At 38.5% G+C, this 19,100-nt stretch overlaps 1 protein-coding gene across 2 annotated transcripts in view; it reads left to right on the forward strand.

Moving 5' to 3' along the window:
- The window catches only part of ARHGEF9 (Cdc42 guanine nucleotide exchange factor 9), a 156,954-nt gene that overhangs the window by 118,564 nt on the left and 19,290 nt on the right, over positions 1–19,100 (forward strand). For both annotated transcript variants that reach the window (XM_068962147.1, XM_068962146.1), the window contains 2 exons: positions 10,376–10,619; positions 18,609–18,677. In XM_068962147.1, the coding sequence (XP_068818248.1) occupies positions 10,376–10,619; positions 18,609–18,677 (313 nt within the window). The remainder of the gene's footprint in view (positions 1–10,375; positions 10,620–18,608; positions 18,678–19,100) is intronic.

The raw sequence follows: 19,100 nt of genomic DNA on the forward strand, positions 1-19,100 counted from the left end.
ACCAATTGCCTTTTTCCCATCAGCTATGTAATCTTGGACACCTCCTGGGTGCCTTTCATTATCCCCTCATTTGCAAAATGGGAATCATCAAGCTGAACTGAATAGTATCTACATGCAAGGAAGTGTTGCATGTTGTTGTACCTCATGCAAGTTCATGTACATGTACAAGTGTGTTGTACCTCACTGTTAAATGAGGTAATACAGTTATAGGGCCTGGAACACAGTAAATATTTAGTAATCATTCATTCAGGAAGTTTTTATTCAGAGGCAGTATCAGTTCAGTTCAGTTCAGTCACTCAGTCGTGTCCAACTCTTTGAGACCTCATGAACTGCAGCATGCCAGGCCTCCTTGTCCATCACCAGCTCCCAGAGTTTACTCAAACTCATGTCCATTAAGTCGGTGATGTCATATAACCATCTCATCCTCTGTCATTCCCTTCTCCTCCTGCCTTCAAACTTTCCAGCATCAGGATCTTTTCAAATGAGTCAGTTCTTAACATCAGGTGGCCAAAGTATTGGAGTTTCAGCTACAACATCAGTCCTTCCAATGAACACTCAGGACTGATTTCCTTTAGAATGGACTGGTCTTTGCAGTCCCAGCGACTCTCAAGAGTCTTCTCCAACACCACAGTTCAAAAGCATCAATTCTTCAGCGCTCAGCTTTCTTTATAGTCCAACTCTCACATCCATACTCTTCGGCGCTCAGCTTTCTTTATAGTCCAACTCTCACATCCATACATGACTACTGGAAAAACCATAACCTTGCCTAGATGGACCTTTGTTGGAAAGTAATGTCTCTGCTTTTTAATATGCTCTCTAGGTTGATCATAACTTTCCTGCCAAGGAGTAAGCATCTTTTAATTTCATGGCTGTATACACAGTGGTTAAAACAAGAACAGATTTTTAGAGCCAGATATCTTAGACTCAAATCCAAGCTATGCCATAAATAGCATAGCTTTTATTCCTGAGCAAGTTTCTTAACTGCTCTATGTCCACAGTTTCTCATAAAATGGGATTATAACAGTACCTAACTTCTAAGATAGTGAGGATGATTTAAGTTAATAAATGCAAAGTGTAGTTGCCAAGGGATGAACACATAAAGGTAACATCATACACACACACATATACACAATGAGATATTATTCAGTATTTGAAAAAGAAAGAAACCCTGCTGTGCCCAACAACGTGGTTGAACCTGGAAGACATTATGCTTTGTAAAATAAGGCAGAGAAAGACAAATACTGTAGTATCTCATTTATATATGGAATTTAAAACAGTCCAACTCATAAAGGTAGAGAGTAGAATGGTGGTTGCTGTGGCTCATTTGGGTGGAGAAAATGGGGAGATGTTGGTCAAAGGGTAAAAACTTTCAGTTATGTAGGATAAATGAGTTCTGGATAGCTAATGTATTATATATATATGGTGACTATAGTTAGCAACACTGTATTGTATAATTGAAATTTGCTAAGAAAATAGATCTGAAGTATTTTCTCATCTCAAAAAAAGACAACTATGTGAAATGATGGATATGTTAATTAACTTAATTTTGATGATCATTACATAATACTTACTATATAAAAACATCAGATTGAATACCTTAAATATATATAAGTTTTGTTATTTATACCTCAATAAAGCTGGGGGGAAAGTATTTAGAGTAGTGTCTGCTGTATAATGTCTGTTGTTTAAGTGTTCACTGTTGTCGCTATGGCTGATTTATGTCAATGTTTGGCAAAAACCACTACATTATTATAAAGTAATTAGCTTCCAATTAAAATAAATTAATTTAAAAAAAGAATGTACTCTAGATGCTGCAATGCTATAATGATAAAGACAAATCCAGTCCTAGCACCATGTGCCTTCCCCAGGATCTGAAGAGAAAACCAGGGTTGTTAGGCTAGAGGTGAGTAGCCAGGGCCCCCTCAAAAGAGGTAGGGAGAACCTTGCTGACAAGTAAGTGAGGCAAACTGCAATCCTGAACAGTTGCATTCCCCTGACTGAAGCATCTGCCATTCGTACAAAATGTACTGTAGTGTTTCAGTAAACCCCATGAATACCCAGTGAGGCCAAGTTCAAACAGCTCCCAGCTGTTTCAATCACATAATGTCAGGGATGGGGATAAGCTCCTTTCTGGAGAAATGGCTAGAGTCAGGGCCAGAGTGCTTGGCTGCAGATGCCAGGACTATCCTAGAGAAGCACTAGCTCCCTTAATCTCCTCCAACTTGGATGAGTAGAAAGGAAAAGGAGGATGGTGACCATCCTATTAGAAACAACCCCATTTAGACAGAGAAATTGTGAAGACCCAAATAGCATCTGTGAAAGTGAAAGTGAAAGCTCAGTCATGCATGGACTGTAACCTACCAGGCTCCTCCATCCATTGGATTTTCTGGGCAAGAATACTGGTGTGGGTTGCCATTTCCTTCTCCAGGAGATCTTCCCCACCCAGGGATTGAACCCGAGTCTCCCACATTGTAGACAGACGCTTTACCATCTGAGCCACCAGAGAAGTCTAAATAGCATCTGTAGTGAGCACCTATTAACCATGTGCCTTTGAAAGCACTCAGATCACCATTAACAATTGGCATGTGGGCATCCCAGTCCCAATAGTCCCACAGGCAACTAGGGCCCAGGAGAGGTTTGTCTCCTTGCTATGTGTAGAAGCTGAGCAGAAAAAATGTTTGAGCCTTTATCAGCTCTCCTTCCCTGAATAACTCCTAAGTGAGGCAAAACCAAAGAAAGCTCAGTACGAGGCACAACCTGAATGGACAGACAAAATTAGCAGTAAAACAATAAAACAAAACTAATGAAAATTCACTAGGGTGGTAATTGAATGCCAGTTGTCTTCATAGTCTTTATAGTTGTCTTCATAAGTGTCTTCATAGTCAGTGCTAGCATTCAGAAAAGGAAAACTGTAATGATGTGATCTAGAGGGTGCAGTCATGGAAGGCTGCTTTGAGGAAGAAGAATGTGTGAATTTGATCTTAAAGTCTGAAAGGACTGGAATAGAAGGCTTCTTTGGGTCAGGGAGGGGATTAGTAGTGTGAGCCCAGGTATAGATCTGTGATTTTGGTGAGTGAGTAGCAAACAGTATTTGCCACCCACCACTAATACCACCTCTGCCCTGAAAGGGTTTATGGAATTTCTAGGGACAGTGGGGTAGCTATGTAAATTTTAAAACATTCAGAGTTGCTTTAACTTTGATTTCTTTTCAGTCACACTAATTAACTTTGAAAGTTCAAATGAACTAAATGAGGCAATGGGTTTTTTACATTTATCAAAAGGAGTTTTTAAGATCTATGAAACACTGGTCTGAAAGCAAGAAAGCTGAGCACCATGTTTATCAGGTAAGGCTAGCCTCATGACCTGGATACTGCATGTTTAGATTTGAGCTTTACAACAATTTGACAAGGTAAATATGACTCTCCTAGCTTTATAGTTGAGGGAATTGAGGCTCAGCAAGGTTAATTCATTTGCCCATTACCACACAGATAGGAGGTTAAGCAGCTAAAATTCAAACTCAGAACTTTAGACTCTAACTGATGTTCTTTTCACCATTCTGTTCTGCTTAGTGGCCTTAGCTACCCTTTCTGGTCGGTTTTCTGAACAGTGGGTCATTCTTAATCATTCATAGCACCCCTTCACTTAGCTTTATGACTAATCTGATGTCTGAAAGCTCACTTTCAACCCTCTGGGGAGCCAGAAAGAACAGGAAAAGGGAGAATTTTAATGACACATCCCTCTAGTCCTATTCCCCTGCCACAAAGACAGAATTCTCTGTCATTCATTATTATCCTCAGATACCTGAAGAAACAATAGGAGGTTCAGTTGATGCTTTTAATTTAGCTCTAAGATCATGTGCATCCTTTCCATTTTTGAAAACTATTAAAGATTTTGAAGGCTAACAATGTTTATGACACACCAGTTCAGAGGGAAAGGAAACAGCATGCTGAAGTTAGGAATAGAGGGAGGGTTGAATCTGCCTATATTCTAGCCAGGTGGGTACCCACCTATTAGCTGTGTGGTCCAGGTCTATGTGCATGTGTATTATGTATTGTAAGGCAGGTTTCAAGCCTTTACAGGATCAAAGTAGATTACATTGATACATTCTCCTCAGCTTGTCTTGCTTTTGTAGTTAGTTTGACAGGGCCTACTTTTTATGCATATGTTTCACAAAGTGTTCCTAGGGAATATAGAAGTTAGTTCATGAGTGTGCATGCATGCTTAGTCGCTCAGTCATGTCCAACTCTTTTTGACCCTTTGGACTCTAGCCCACCAGGCTCCTCTCCCCATGGAATTTTCTAGGCAAGAATACTGGAGTGGATTGCCATTTCCTACTCAGGGAATCTTCCTGACCCAGGGATTGAACCCACATCTCCTGTGTTGCAGACAGATAGATTCATAACCTGCTGAAACATCAAGGAGCCACCCCATTATTTTGGCAGGACTGAACTTGCCCAATTTGAACATGGTAAAAGGAATCCAAACTCTGAAACAGGCTTGTAACTACATTGTCCCACTCTGTATAGCAGACCTATATTTCTTGTAAACTTGATATCAGGATTACCCAATGGATTAGAACCAATCTCTATGCAAAAGCTTATTTATATGCGTAATCATTATGGAAAGAAAAGAACACCATGATGTATTTGGCAACCTAGGGTTTTGAGATTGACAGAGCTATGCTGAGAATCCTTAAAGACAGTCTTCCCCAGCCCTACAGAAAAGCTCTGTTTGCCATGCAGTGTGAAGACTTAGGATTGGGAATCTGAGTATATGTGTGCTAAGTCCCTTCTGTCGTGTCCAACTCTCTGAGACCCTATGAACTATAGCCCATCGGGCTCCTCTATTCATGGGATTCTCCAGGCAAGTATACTGGAGTGGGTTGCCATGCCCTCCTCGAGGGGATATTTCTGACCCAGGGATCAAACCCATGTCTCTTAGGTCTCCTACATTGCCAGGCAGGTTCTTTACCACAGCGCCACCTAGGAAGACTGGGAAATATGAGATCAGTTCAGTTCAGTCGCTCAGCCCTGTGCTTCTCTTTGCGACCCTATGGACTGAAGCACACCAGGCTTCCCTGTCCATCTCAAACTCCCTGTCCATCACCAACTCCCAGAGCTTGCTCAAACTCATGTCCATTGAGTTGGTGACACCATCCAACCATCTCATCCTCTGTCATCCCTTTCTCCTCCCGCCTTCAATGATTCCAAGCATCAGGGTCTTTTCCAATGAGTCAGTTCTTTGCATCAGGTGGCCAAAGTATTGGAGTTTCAGCTTCAGCATCAGTACTTCCAGTGAAATTTCAGGGCTGATTTCCTTTTGGATGGACTGGTTTAATCTCTTTGCAGTCCAAGGGACTCTCAAGAGTATTTTCCAACACCACAGTTCAAAAGCATCAATTCTTAGGTACTCAGCTTTCTTTATAGTCCAACTCTCACATCCATATATGACTACTGGAAAAATTATAGCTTTGACTAAAGGGACCTTTGTAGGCAAAGTAATGTCTCTGCTTTTTAATATTCTGTCTAGGCTGGTCATAGCTTTTCTTCCAAGGAACAAGTGTCTTAATTTCACGGCTGCAGTCACCATCTGCAGTGATTTTGGAGCCCAAGAAAATAAAGTCTGTCTCTGTTTCCATTGTTTCCCCATCTATTTGCCATTATGTGATGGGACTGGATGCCATGATCTTAGTTTTTTTTGAATATTGAGTTTAAGAAAGCTTTTTCACTCTCCTCTTTCCCTTTCATCAAGAGGCTCTTTAGTTCTTCTTCACTTTCTGCCATAAGAGTGGTGTCATCTGCATATCTGAGGTTATTGATATTTCTCTTGGCAATCCTGATTCAAGATTTTGCTTCATCCAGTCTGGCAGTTAACCTGATGGATTCTGCATGTAAGTTAAATAAGCAGGAATTGCTGACAATATACAGCCTTGACGTACTCCTTTCCCAATTTGGAACCAGTCTGTTGTTGCATGTCCAGCTCTAACTGTTGCTTCTTGACCTGCATACAGATTTCTCAGGAGGCAGGTAAGGTATTCTGGTATTCCCATCTCTTGAAGAATTTTCCACAGTTTGTTGTGATCCACACAAAGACTTTGGGGTAGTCAATAATACAGAAATAGATTTTTTCTGGAACGCTCATGCTTTTTCCATTACCCAATAGATGTTGGCAATTTGATCTCTGGTTCCTCTGCCTTTTCTAAATCCAGCTTGAACATCTGGAAGTTCAGGGTTCATGTACTGTTGAAGCCTGGCTTGGAGAATTTTGAGCATTACTTTGCTAGTGTGTGAAATGAGGGCAATTGTGCAGTAGTTTGAACATTTTTGGCTTTGCCTTTCTTTGGGACTAGAATGAAAACTGACCTTTTCCAGTCCTGTGGCCACTGCTGAGTTTTCCAGATTTGCTGGAATATTGAGTACAGCACTTTCACAGCATCACCTTTTAGGATTTGAAATAGCTCAACTGGGATTCCCTCACCTCCACTAGCTTTGTTGGTAGTGATGCGTCCCAAGGCCCACTTGACTTCGCATTCCAGGATGTCTGGCTCTGGGTGAATGATCACACTATCACTGTTATCTGGGTCATTAAGATCTTATTTGTATAGTTCTTCTGTGTATTCTTACCACCTTTCTTAATATCTTCTGTTTCTGTTAGGTCCATACCATTTTTGTCCTTTATTGTGCTTATCTTTGCATGAAATGTTCCCTTGGTATCTCTAATTTTCTCAAAGAGATCTCTAGTATTACCCATCCTATTGTTTCCCTGTATTTGCATTGATCACTGAGGAAGTCTTTCTTATTCTCCTTGCTGTTTGGAACTCTGCATTCAAACGGCAATATCTTTCTGTTTCTCCTTGGCCTTTAGCTTCTCTCCATTTCTCAGCTATTTGTAAGGCCTCCTCAGACAACCATTTTGCCTTTTTGCACTTCTTTTTCTTTAGGATGGTCTTGATCACTGCCTCCTATACAATGTCATGAACCTCCATCCATAGGTCTTCAGGCACTATCAGATCTAATCCCTTGAATCTGTTTGTCACTTCCACTGTGTAATCATAAGGCATTTGATTTAGGTCATACCTGAATGGTCTAGTGGTTTTCCCTACTTTCTTCAATTTAAGTCTGAATTTGGCAATAAGGAATTCATGGTCTGAGCCATAAGAAAGCCTTCCTCAGCGATCAATGCAAAGAAATAGAGGAAAACAATAGAATGGGAAAGATTAGAGATCTCTTCAAGAAAATTAGAGATACCAAGGGAACATTTCATACAAAAATGGGCTCAATATTGGACAGAAATGGTAGGGACCTAACAGAAGCAGAAGATATTAAGAAGAGGTGGCAAGAATACACAGAAGAACTGTACAAAAAAGACCTTCACGACCCAGATCATCACAATGATGTGATCACTCACCTAGAGCCAGACATCCTGGAAGGTGAAGTTAAGTGGGCCTTAGGAAGCATCACTACGAACAAAGCTAGTGGAAGTGATGGAATCCCAGTTGAGCTATTTCAAATCCTGAAAGATGATGCTGTGAAAGTGCTTCACTCAATATGCCAGCAAATTTGGAAAACTCAGCAGTGGCCACAGAACTGGAAAATGTCAGTTTTCATTCCAATCCCAAAGAAAGGCAATGCCAAAGAATGCTCAAACTACTGCACAATTGCACTCATCTCACATGCTAGTAAAGTAATGCTCAAAAATCTCAAAGCCAAGCTTCAGCCATATGTGAACTATGAACTTCCAGATGTTCAAGCCGGTTTTAGAAAAGGCAGAGGAACCAGAGATCAAATTGCCAACATCTGCAGGATCATCGAAAAAGCAGGAGAGTTCCAGAAAAACATCTATTTCTGCTTTGACTGTGTGGATCACAATAAACTGTGGAAAATTCTGAAAGAGATGGGAATGCCAGGTCACCCGACCTGCTTCTTGAGAAACCTGTATGCAGGTCAGGAAGCAACAGTTAAAACTGGACATGGACCAACAGACTGGTTCCAAATAGGAAAAGGAGTACGTCAAGGCTGTATATTGTCACCCTGCTTATTTAACTCCTATGCAGAGTACATCATGAGAAACGCTGGGCTGGAAGAAGGAGAAACTGGAATCAAGATTGCCAGGAGAAATATCGATAATTTCAGATATGCAGGTGACACTGCCCTTATGGCAGAAAGTGAAGAATTAAAGAGCCTCTTGATGAAAGTGAAAGAGGAGAGTCAAAAAGTTGGCTTAAAGCTCAACATTTAGAAAACTAACACCATGGGATCCAGTCCCATCATTTCATGGCAAATAGATGGGGAAACAGTGTCAGACTTTATTTTTTGGGGCTCCAAAATCACTGCAGATGGTGATTGCAGCCATGAAATTAAAAGACACTTATTCCTTGGAAGGAAAGTTATGACCAACCTAAATAGCATATTCAAAAGCAGAGGCATTACTTTGCCAACAAAGGTCTGTCTAGTCAAGGCTATGGTTTTTCCAGTGGTCATGTATGGATATGAGACTTGGACTATAAAGAAAGCTGAGCACCGAAGAATTGATGCTTTTGAACTGTGGTGTTGGAGAAGACTTTTGAGAACCCCCTGGACTGCAAGGAGATCCAACCAGTCCATCCTAAAGGAGATTAGTCCTACATGTTCATTGGAAGGACTGATGTTGAAGCTGAAACTCCAGTACTTCGGCCACCTGATGCGAAGAGCTGACTCATTTGAAAAGACCCTGATGCTGGGAAAGATTGAGGGCAGGAGGAGAAGGGGATGACAGAGGATGAGATATTTGGATGGCATCATCGACTTGATGGACATGGGTTTGGGTAAACTCCAGGAGTTGGTGATGGACAGGGAGGCCTAGCCTGCTGCAGTTCATGGGGTCACAAAGAGTTAGACACAACTGAGCAACTGAACGGAACTGGACTCATCTGAGCCACAATCAGCTCCTAGTCTTGTTTTTGCTGACTATGTATAGCTTCTCCATCTTTGACTGCAAAGAATATAATCAATCTAATTTCAGTATTGACCATCTGGTGGTGTGTAGAGTGTAGAGTCATGTGTAGAGTCATCTCTTGTGTTGTTGGAAGAGGGTGTTTTCTATAACCAGTACATTTTCTTGGAAAAACTCTTTGCCCTGCTTTATTTTGAATCTCTTAGAAGAAATGGAGTAAGCCCTCATAGTCAACAAAAGATTCAGAAATGCAGTATTTGGATGCAAACTCAAACATGACAAAATCATCTCTGCTTGTTTCCAAGGCAAACCATTCAAGTTAAGAAATAAATCATTATAACTACCGTCTTCCTCCTCTCCCTCTTGCATCCATTTCCCTTTTTCTCTCTTGTCCCCATTCTCCTCTTTGTATTCCCTTGAATTTGGCATGTATCATTGTTGTATTTTTCTCATAATTTTTGTATATATCCCTAAATATTATGTGGCATTGTTTTGTGTTTTTTTAACTTTATGTAAACAGAATACATGTAGATGAGATAAAATTTTATAGAATAGAAAGCAGGGAAATCATGAGCATGTGATTTAATATGTGGGCTGCCTTGGTGTTTTAGGTTTTGGAATGGGGATTGGGTTCACCAAAACTTAATACATCATTAAAAGCAAGTAAGCAAGTAAATGAATAGAAATATAAAGGCACTATACATTGAAAAATTATGAGTGTCTAATGGACTGGGTTTAATTCAATTTCATACACCCGAAAATGAAAATAACAATCATAATGGATAGGCAATATATTCTTTGTATCCAACTACTACTTTTATTTTTCTCATGCAATAAGATTTGTAAGATTCATCCATGTCAACATATGAAGCTTTTTATTCACTTTCCCTACATTTCTCCTGCTAGATGTGTCCTTTTCCAAAAACCCCCAGAATTCTAAGTGTTCAACCTTCTCTAGATAATCCTTCCTGGCCAGCAGCCTGTGACTACCTAGCTACTCTTATCACTCATCCCCTCTCTGATATGCCAGTCTCGATGGCCTACTTAGATTCCTGAGTATACTTCAGGCAACTAGTCAGTTCATCTCATACTTCTGGAAGGCTTGCAAATATTTTGGAAGAGGAAAAGCCCTTTGTAGCCATGCATGTGTGGCTTACTGGTTCCTACTTCACATCAGCAGTCTTGTAAACACATACGTGCATTGAGGCTGAGGTCTGAGACAAAATCCATGGATGTAGGCCAGAGGATTTCTCTAATAGCATCTAGTTAGCCAACTGTAGTGTCATAAGCTAAGGTAACCTGCCTAGATTTAAACCAAACCACCTCTCACTGATACACCAGAACAATGGCAGTGTTAGCATTCTGCTGTACCTATGTGCCAACTGTCCTTGTACCCACTCTCCACATACCTCCAACAAAAAGCCTTCTCTTTCTTTCTGTCTAGGACCTGATCCGGAGAGACATTCTGTACTACAAAGGCCGCATTGATATGGATAAATATGAGGTAGTGGACATTGAAGATGGCAGAGATGATGACTTTAATGTAAGCATGAAAAATGCCTTCAAGCTTCACAACAAGGAGACTGAGGAGATACATCTATTCTTTGCCAAGAAATTGGAGGAGAAGATACGCTGGCTCAGAGCTTTCAGAGAAGAGAGGAAAATGGTACAGGAAGATGAAAAAATTGGTAAGTGACCTGAGAGGAGAAAGAAGAATATGGATATGAAGAACATAGAGTTAAATTAATTTTCATTTTTCTAGAGACAGAGAGATTTGTGTTGCAAACTGACATAATCCACTTTGGTGGTTTCCAATTATTAGGTTATTTTTGGCAGATAAAAATAGTTTCAACTAGTGAGGGTTAAGTGATACTTAGAGGTTGATTTCCCCTACATTATCACTACTTTGTGTCCGACTCTTTGTGACCCCATGGACTGTAGCCTACCAGGCTCCTCCCTCCATGGGATTCTTTCCTTCTCCAGGGGATCTTCCCAGCCCAGGGATTAAACCCAGGTCTCCCACCTTCCAGGCAGACGCTTTAACCTCTGAGCCACCAGGGAAGCCCAACTAGATGAGATTATTACACTTAAACCTCAGCTCAATTCTCCCAAACATACAAAAGTGTATTAGCAAACAAACACAAAAACAGTCATACCGCCTGTTCTGTAATTTCAATGAAGTCACAACTCTGTCCTTAGATACATGACAGCATCTTCTGTGAAAAGTTTAGTTTAGTTGAGGCAGATTTGGTAATTTTGGAGAAGGGAATGGGCACCTACTCTAGTATTCTGGCCTGGAGAATTCCATGAACTATATAGAGTCCATGGGGTTGCAAAGAGTTGGACGTGGTTGACAGACTTTCACTTTCACTTTCAGCTAACTTCCTAGTCAAAGTCTGGTGACAAAAATCCTCTGATTAGGCCAAAATATAGTACCCATTTTCAATCTTAAAATTCAGACTTCCTTCTGAAGTATATATATAGGCTATAGAGTTCACTGGTGGAGAAGGCAATGGCAACCCACTCCAGTACTCCTGCCTGGAAAATCCCACGGACAGAGGAGCGTTGTAGGCTGCACTCCATGGGGTCACAAAGAGTAGGACACGACTGAGCGACTTCACTTTGACTTTTCACTTTCATGCATTGGAGAAGGAAATGGCAACCCACTCCAATGTTCTTGCCTGGAGAATCCCAGGGAAGGAGAATCCCAGGGACGGTGCAGCCTGGTGGGCTGCCATCTATGGGGTTGCACAGAGTCGGACTTGACTGAAATGATTTAGCAGCAGCAGCAGCAGCAGGGTTCCCTGGATTCTTATACCCAGTTCTTGTGAAGGCTAAAGTGCCTATATGACATTTGTGGAGAAGGCATATCTTGTACAGCATTCTTTTTTATCAGTGACTAATTAGGCCTCCTGAATTAAGGCGACTGAACTGCTGGTAGTTGTGGCCTCTTGAGCAAAGACTTCTGAATTTCAATATGTTAACAAATCACTTCTTGAGTGTGTATTCCTGATTGGATCACTTTACGTGTTAACTAAATGCCCCTATTAATGTACTGGTATATATCATGTTCTCTGTATAAAAGTATTTTAAAGTAAATTATAGAAAATATAACAGGGCCACTTGCATGATTTAAAACCAGGACCATTTGCATGATGTAGAATCACACTAAACCATACTCTTTTATTTGAAATACGTTATTCTCCTTTCCAAAGGGAATATAGCTGGTAGAGATACTTTTTATACTGCTTTCCAACTGTGGGATTTAGCATTTAACCTTGTGGTTTACAAAGTACTATCTGGTCTCCTGCTCGTGGTCCTGCCTTTCTGGCATAAAAAATACAATATAGCCAGGCTTTGAAATTCCTTGAGAAGACACCAGAATTTCTGGTGTTGCCTCACTCCTAAGGGAGGAGAATTATACCTTAAAACATCTGTATTCAAGTTGGAAAAAACTGTCTCTAAAAAACTGGGCCTACCGTTTGAGTCCTGGTACAAATATATTCTCCTGTCTGAAGTATTGGGGATTGAAATGGTCCAGAGGCAAGGAAGGATCATTAGAAAGACTCTGCTTAGTTTTATCTAAGTATTCTCAGGTTTTGGGTAGAGTACTTATTGATAATTTACTTTAAGTCCCATTGAATTCAGTTTGCTTTTAGCATTTGGACACTGGTTTAGGACATGATGTGGAATCATTACAGAAATTCTACTGGCTACTTGTCCTAATGAAAGACACCAACAATCTCTGACACTACCTAAACTGTTAGTGCTATTAGAGGAATTGTTTTAGTGTGCTTTTTGCAGATACTAGATCAACTAGAAGATTCATACCATTCACTCTGGTTTCAATATATCTCCCACACTGTAGAAAAGCTTCCAGAAACTGCTTCCCAACAGGTCATCTTTTTAAAAATATTAAGAATTTGGTCTGGTTATAACAGTAAGTCATTTTCTTTGAAAGCAATTTTGGGGAAAAAACACAAAAATACAAGGAAAAAAACATCTAAAAATCACACATGAACATACTACCCAGAGATAAATTTTATAAATATTTTGGTATATTTCCTTCCCATCTTTTTTCCTGTGTCTAAAAAAAAAAAAAAAATAGAGTGCCTGAATCTTTATTTCTGTCTCCCCCAACCTCTGCCACTTCATGACAGATATAAATTTATATCTTTGTCACTTAAAATTATATCATTAACATGTCTCTAAATCATTTACTATTTTAATCATTATTTTTATGGCTGTCATGTGGATTTACTATAGTTTTTGTTTTTTAGTTTTACTTTTTAATTATAAAATGCATAGTCTTAATAACCATTTAAGCACATATAGAAATATAATAAAGTTTAGCATTCTGTTCCCTTTTCTGTTGCTCCTATGCTGTGTGAGATAATCAGTATTAATTTGATGTGTTTCTTTTCATACTTATCTCAAGTTCATATAAATGTATACACATAAGACTTTATTTATAAAAATATAAATATTATACTAAAATATACAATTATACCATACATATTACTCTGTAACTTGCTTTCTTAAACATAATTTATCACCAGAACCACTCCAGTTGAAGAATACAGAATCTAACTATAACTCCTTGTATCAGTCAGGGTTCAATAAGAGAAGCATAACCAGTAAGAGATAAATTATTGTTAAGAAATTTATTATAAGAATTGCATTATGTGATTGTGAAGGCTGGCTAAGCAACTCCAGGCATTCAAGTTCAAACATCATGGGTAGACTTGAACTCGTGGGCATAAAGCTAAGCTGTCTTTGGATAGGGCTTGTAGGTCTGAAGCTCGTAAGGCAAAATTTATTCTTTTAGGCGAGGCCTCAACCTTGGTTTTTTAACTGGCAAAAACACCATGACCTCTGAACTTAATTTTTTTCCTTTTATTTATTTGTTTTTTAATGTATTTATTTTAATTGGAGGCTAATTTAAAGGCACAATATACTAATCTTAGCTATAGGCTTATTGTTGTATAAGTTTCTAGGACTTATTCATATCTTATGTAAATGAAACTTTATAGCTATAGAAAAGCAGCTGCCCGTTTTCTCTGGTGATTCTCTCTGGAATCACCATTCTGCCCTCTGACTATGAGTTTGACTAGTTAAGATACTGCATATTCATGCAAATATAGAATTTGTCCTTCTGTGACTACATTATTTTAATTAGCAAATGTCCTCCAGATTTATCCATGTTGTCACATATGGCAGAATTCCCATTCTTTTTAGGGCTGAATACTATTCTAGTGTGTGTGTTTGTATATACAAAAAGATACATACCACATTTTCTTTATCCCTTTATCCATCCTCAGACATTTAGATTGTTTCAATTATCATGGCCTTTGGGAATAATGCTATAATGAATATGAGAGTACTGATATCTCTTCAAGATCCTGATTTCAATTATCTTGCACATATAGCCAGAAGTGGGATTGCTGGATCATATGGTAGTTTTCCATAGTGACTAAATCATTTTAACTCCTAACAGTTTACTGTGGGTCCAGTTTCTCTAAATTCTTACCAATACTAATCATCTTTTGTTTCTTCGAGAATAGCTCTCTAAACAGGAGTGAAGTGATATCTTATTATGGTTAAGGTTTGGATTTCCCTGATAATTAGTAATGTGGAGAATACTTTTATATACCTGTTGGCCATTTGTATGACTTCTCTGAGAACATGTCTATGCAAGTCCTTTGACCATTCTTTTTAATCACTATATGTTTGTTTGTTTACTACTGAGCAGAGAAGTATATTTTGGAAATTAAGCCCTTAGATATATGGTTTCCAAATATTTTCTCCCATTCCATAGATTGCCTTTTTTTTTTTTTTTAGAAAATTCTTGACTGAGCTCACTGAACTTCAGTTTGTGTGTGTGCATGCTCAGTCATGGCTGACTCTTTGGGACCCCAGGGACTATAGACCACCAGGCTCCTCTGTCCATGGAATTTTCCAGGCAAGAATACTGGAGTGGCATAGATTGCCTTTTTATATGTTGTTTCTTTTCTTTGCTGGCAGAATCATTTTAGTTTGATGTAGTCCCATTTGTCTGCTTTTGCTTTGTTGCCAGTGCTTTTGATATTTAAGAAATCATTGTCAGGAAGATTTTTCCCCTTTTTTCTTCTAGGAGTTTTACAATTCCAAGTCATACATTCAAGTCTTCCGTCCACTTTGCATTGATTTTCATGTATGGCATAAGATAGAAGTTCAGTTTCATTCTTTTGCATGTGGATATCCAATTTTCACAAAACCATTTGTTGAAGAACTATCCTTTCCCCATTGTGTATTCTTGGCAGCCTTGTCAAAGATATGCTGACTGTATATGTGTGTGTTTATTTCTGGCCCTCTATCCTATTCTATTGATCTATATGTCTCTCGTTATGCCATACAATACTGTTTTAATTACTGTAACTTCATAATATATTTTTAATCAGGAATTGTGAAGTCTCCAACTTTGCCCTTCTTTCTCAAGATTGCTTTAGCTATTATGAGTCTTTTATGATTCCACATATATTTTAGGCTTGCTATTTCTGTTTCTGTAAAAAAAAAAAAAAATACCATTGCGGTTTTGAAGAATTGCATTGACTCTATAGATAGCTTCAAGTCAGAATGGATATTTAACAATATTAAGCCTTCCACCACAAGAAAGGTAAACTACAAATCAATATCTGTAACAAAATCCATGGGAAAGTCCTCTGTAAATCACTGGGAAAAAAATTCAACAATACAATAAGAGGATCAGACACCATGACCAAGTGGGATTTATCAGGGATACAAGAATGGTTTAACATATGTAAATTAATTAATGTGATACATCACACTAACAAAAGGAAGGGGAAAAGTCACATGATCATCTTTATAGATACAGGAAAGTCATGTGAAAAAATTTAACATACTCTTATGATAAAAACTATCGACAAGGTATAGAAGGAATTTACCTCAACATATAAACCATATATTGAAGGCACACAAGGCTAATCAGTTCAGTTCAGTTCAGTCGCTCAGTCGTGTCTGACTCTTTGCAGCCCCATGAATTGCAGCACGCCAGGTCTCCTTGGCCATCACCAACTCCCAGAATTCACTCAGACTCACATCCACTGAATCAGTGATGCCATCCAGCCATCTCATCCTCTGTCGTCCCCTTCTCCTCCTGCCCCCAATCCCTCCCAGCATCAGAGTCTTTTCCAATGAGTCAACTCTTCGCATGAGGTGGCCAAAGTACTGGAGTTTCAGCTTTAGCATCATTCCTTCCAAAGAAACCCCAGGGCTGATCTCCTTCAGAATGGACTGGTTGGATCTCCTTGCAGTCCAAGGGACTCTCAGGAGTCTTCTCCAACACCACAGTTCAAAAGCATCAATTCTTTGGCACTCAGCCTTCTTCACAGTCCAACTCTCACATCCATACATGACCACTGGAAAAACCATAGTCTTGACTAGACAGACCTTAGTGGGCAAAGTAATGTCTCTGCTTTTGAATATGCTATCTAGGTTGGTCATAACTTTTCTTCCAAAGAGTAAGCGTCTTTTAATTTCATGGCTGCAGTCACCATCTGCAGTGATTTTGGAGCCCCCCAAAATAAAGTCTGACACTGTTTCCACTGTTTCCCCATCTATTTGCCATGAAGTGATGGGACCGGATGCCATGATCTTTGTTTTCTGAATGTTGAGCTTTAAGCCAACTTTTTGACTCTCCTCTTTCATTTTCATCAAGAGGCTTTTTAGTTCCTCTTCACTTTTTGCCATAAGGGTGGTGTCATCTGCATAATTGAGGTTATTGATATTTCTCCTGGCAATCTTGATTCCAGCTTGTGTTTCTTCCAGTCCAGCTCTTCTCATGATGTACTCTGCATATAAGTTAAATGAGCAGGGTGACAATATACAGCCTTGAAGTACTCCTTTTCCTATTTGGAACCAGTCTGTTGTTCCATGTCCAGTTCTAACTGTTGCTTCCTGACCTGCATACAGATTTCTCAAGAGGCAGGTCAGGTGGCTCTTTCAGAATTTTCTAGTGTCTTGTGATCCACACAGTCAAAGGCTTTTAGCTAATATTATACTTAAGTGGGGAAAGCTGAAAGCTTTTTCTCTAAGATCAGGAACAAGAGATGTTTGCATTCACCACTTCTAGTTAGTGCAGTAGTGGAAGTCCTAGCTAGAGCAATTAGGCTTAACTAATTAATTCCTCCAAATCAGGAAAGAGAAAATAAAATTATTCTTGTTGCAGATAAGATCATCTTATATGTAAAATCCCTAAAGACTCCACAAACAGCTTTTACATCTAATAAATGAATTCATTTGTAGGATACAAAATCAACACACAAAAGTAAATTATGTTTCTATGTACTAACAACAAACTATATGAAAAAGAAACCAAGCAATCTCATTTACAATTGCTTCAAAAAGAATATAATAGTTAGATATAAACTTAACCAAGGAGGTAAAATACTGGTACACGGAAAACTACAAAACATTACTGAAAGAAATTAAAAGAAGACATAAGTAAATAGACATTCTGTATTCTTGGAATGGAAGGCAATGTTAATAACATGTTCATTTTACTAAAGTCCATCTATAGATTCAATGTGCTCCTATTTTAAAACTCCAGTAACATTTTTTATGGAAACAGGAAAAAAAAATCCTAAAATTCATGGGGATCCATAGTATACCCATGAGAGAGAAGAACAAAGCTGGAGACATCACAATTCCTGATTCAAAATATATTACAAAGCTATAATAATTAAAACAGTTTGGTGCTGGCATAAAGACAAACATAGATGAATGCAATAGGATAGCGAGCTCAGAAAAACACCTACATGTATATATTCAACATATCTTCAACAAGGATTCCAAAAATACACAATTGGGAAAGATAATTTCTTCAATGAATGATGTGAAAGCTGGATATCCACATGAAAAAGAATAAAATTGAACTCCTACTTTATGCCATACATGAAAATCAGTTCAAAGTGGCCTGAAGACTTGAATATATGACTCGAAACTGTAAAAATCCTAGACAAAAACATTCAGGAAATATTTCTTGATGTTGGTCTTGACAATGATTTTTTTGGATATGACACCAAAAACATGGACAGGAAAGCAAAAATAGGAAACATCAAACCAAAAAGACTTTGCACAGCAAAAGAAAAAAAACAACAGCACAAATAAGCAACCTGTTAAATGGGAGAAAATATTTTCAAACCATACATGTGATAATTTCTAAAATATATAAGGAACTCCTACAACTCAATTAGTTAAAACCCAAAACTCAGTTTGGTGCTGGCATAAAAATGGCAGTTAAAAATTGGCAAAGAACCTCCACAGATATTTTGATTATTTCTTTAATTACTTTTTGCCATTCAATTTTTTTCCTTCTTTTAAAACTTTCCTTAAGTCTATGTATATTTTCTGCTGTAATCTCATTTTTTAACTCATTTTTCTTTGTAGTTTTGCTTTTGATTGTGAAATGTCTTTCCACTTTTCACCATATTTTATTCAACCACTCTCCATTTAACAGCCTCTTAACTCATGTTCTCACCTTTTTGCCCCTCTATACATTGAAATGCATTGTTTTAGGTAAGTGTTAATATTACTCTTCCAGAAAACTTGTGCTAATTTATACATTTTAAAAAAGGTCTATGTTACTCATAACAAAATGATTTATTTTTATGTTATAGGGTTTGAGATTTCTGAAAACCAGAAGAGGCAGGCTGCAATGACTGTGAGAAAAGTCTCTAAACAAAAAGGTAAAACTGCCTTTAACTACAACCTCCCTGATCTCACTCACTCTCATTGTGAAACTGAAAAGCCATAAGCTATGTATTTGCATATTCATATGCTTATTTCCATGCTAAAGTTCACTTAGGGTCGTGGGAAATGTCCAGATTCCCAGGTGTCTCTGATGATAAGTAGTAAATGATCTTTAAAAGACTTAAGGCTTAAGAGTGAATAATTTAAGGTAGCCATGTCCACAGATAGCTCATTCGGTACAGGAAAAAAATAGAAACTTTATTTCTTTTATTTTCACTTAAAGTGAGAAACTAAACTTTATTAACAATTAAGAAACAGTTGGACAATAGTAAATATATGGAATTTATTAACACACACATATATATATTAGGGATATGCATATAACCTTCTTTGGATTGGGGGCGTTTGCCAAATCATGA

This window comes from Capricornis sumatraensis, chromosome X (assembly GCF_032405125.1).
Source record: "Capricornis sumatraensis isolate serow.1 chromosome X, serow.2, whole genome shotgun sequence".
NCBI lineage: Eukaryota > Metazoa > Chordata > Mammalia > Artiodactyla > Bovidae > Capricornis > Capricornis sumatraensis.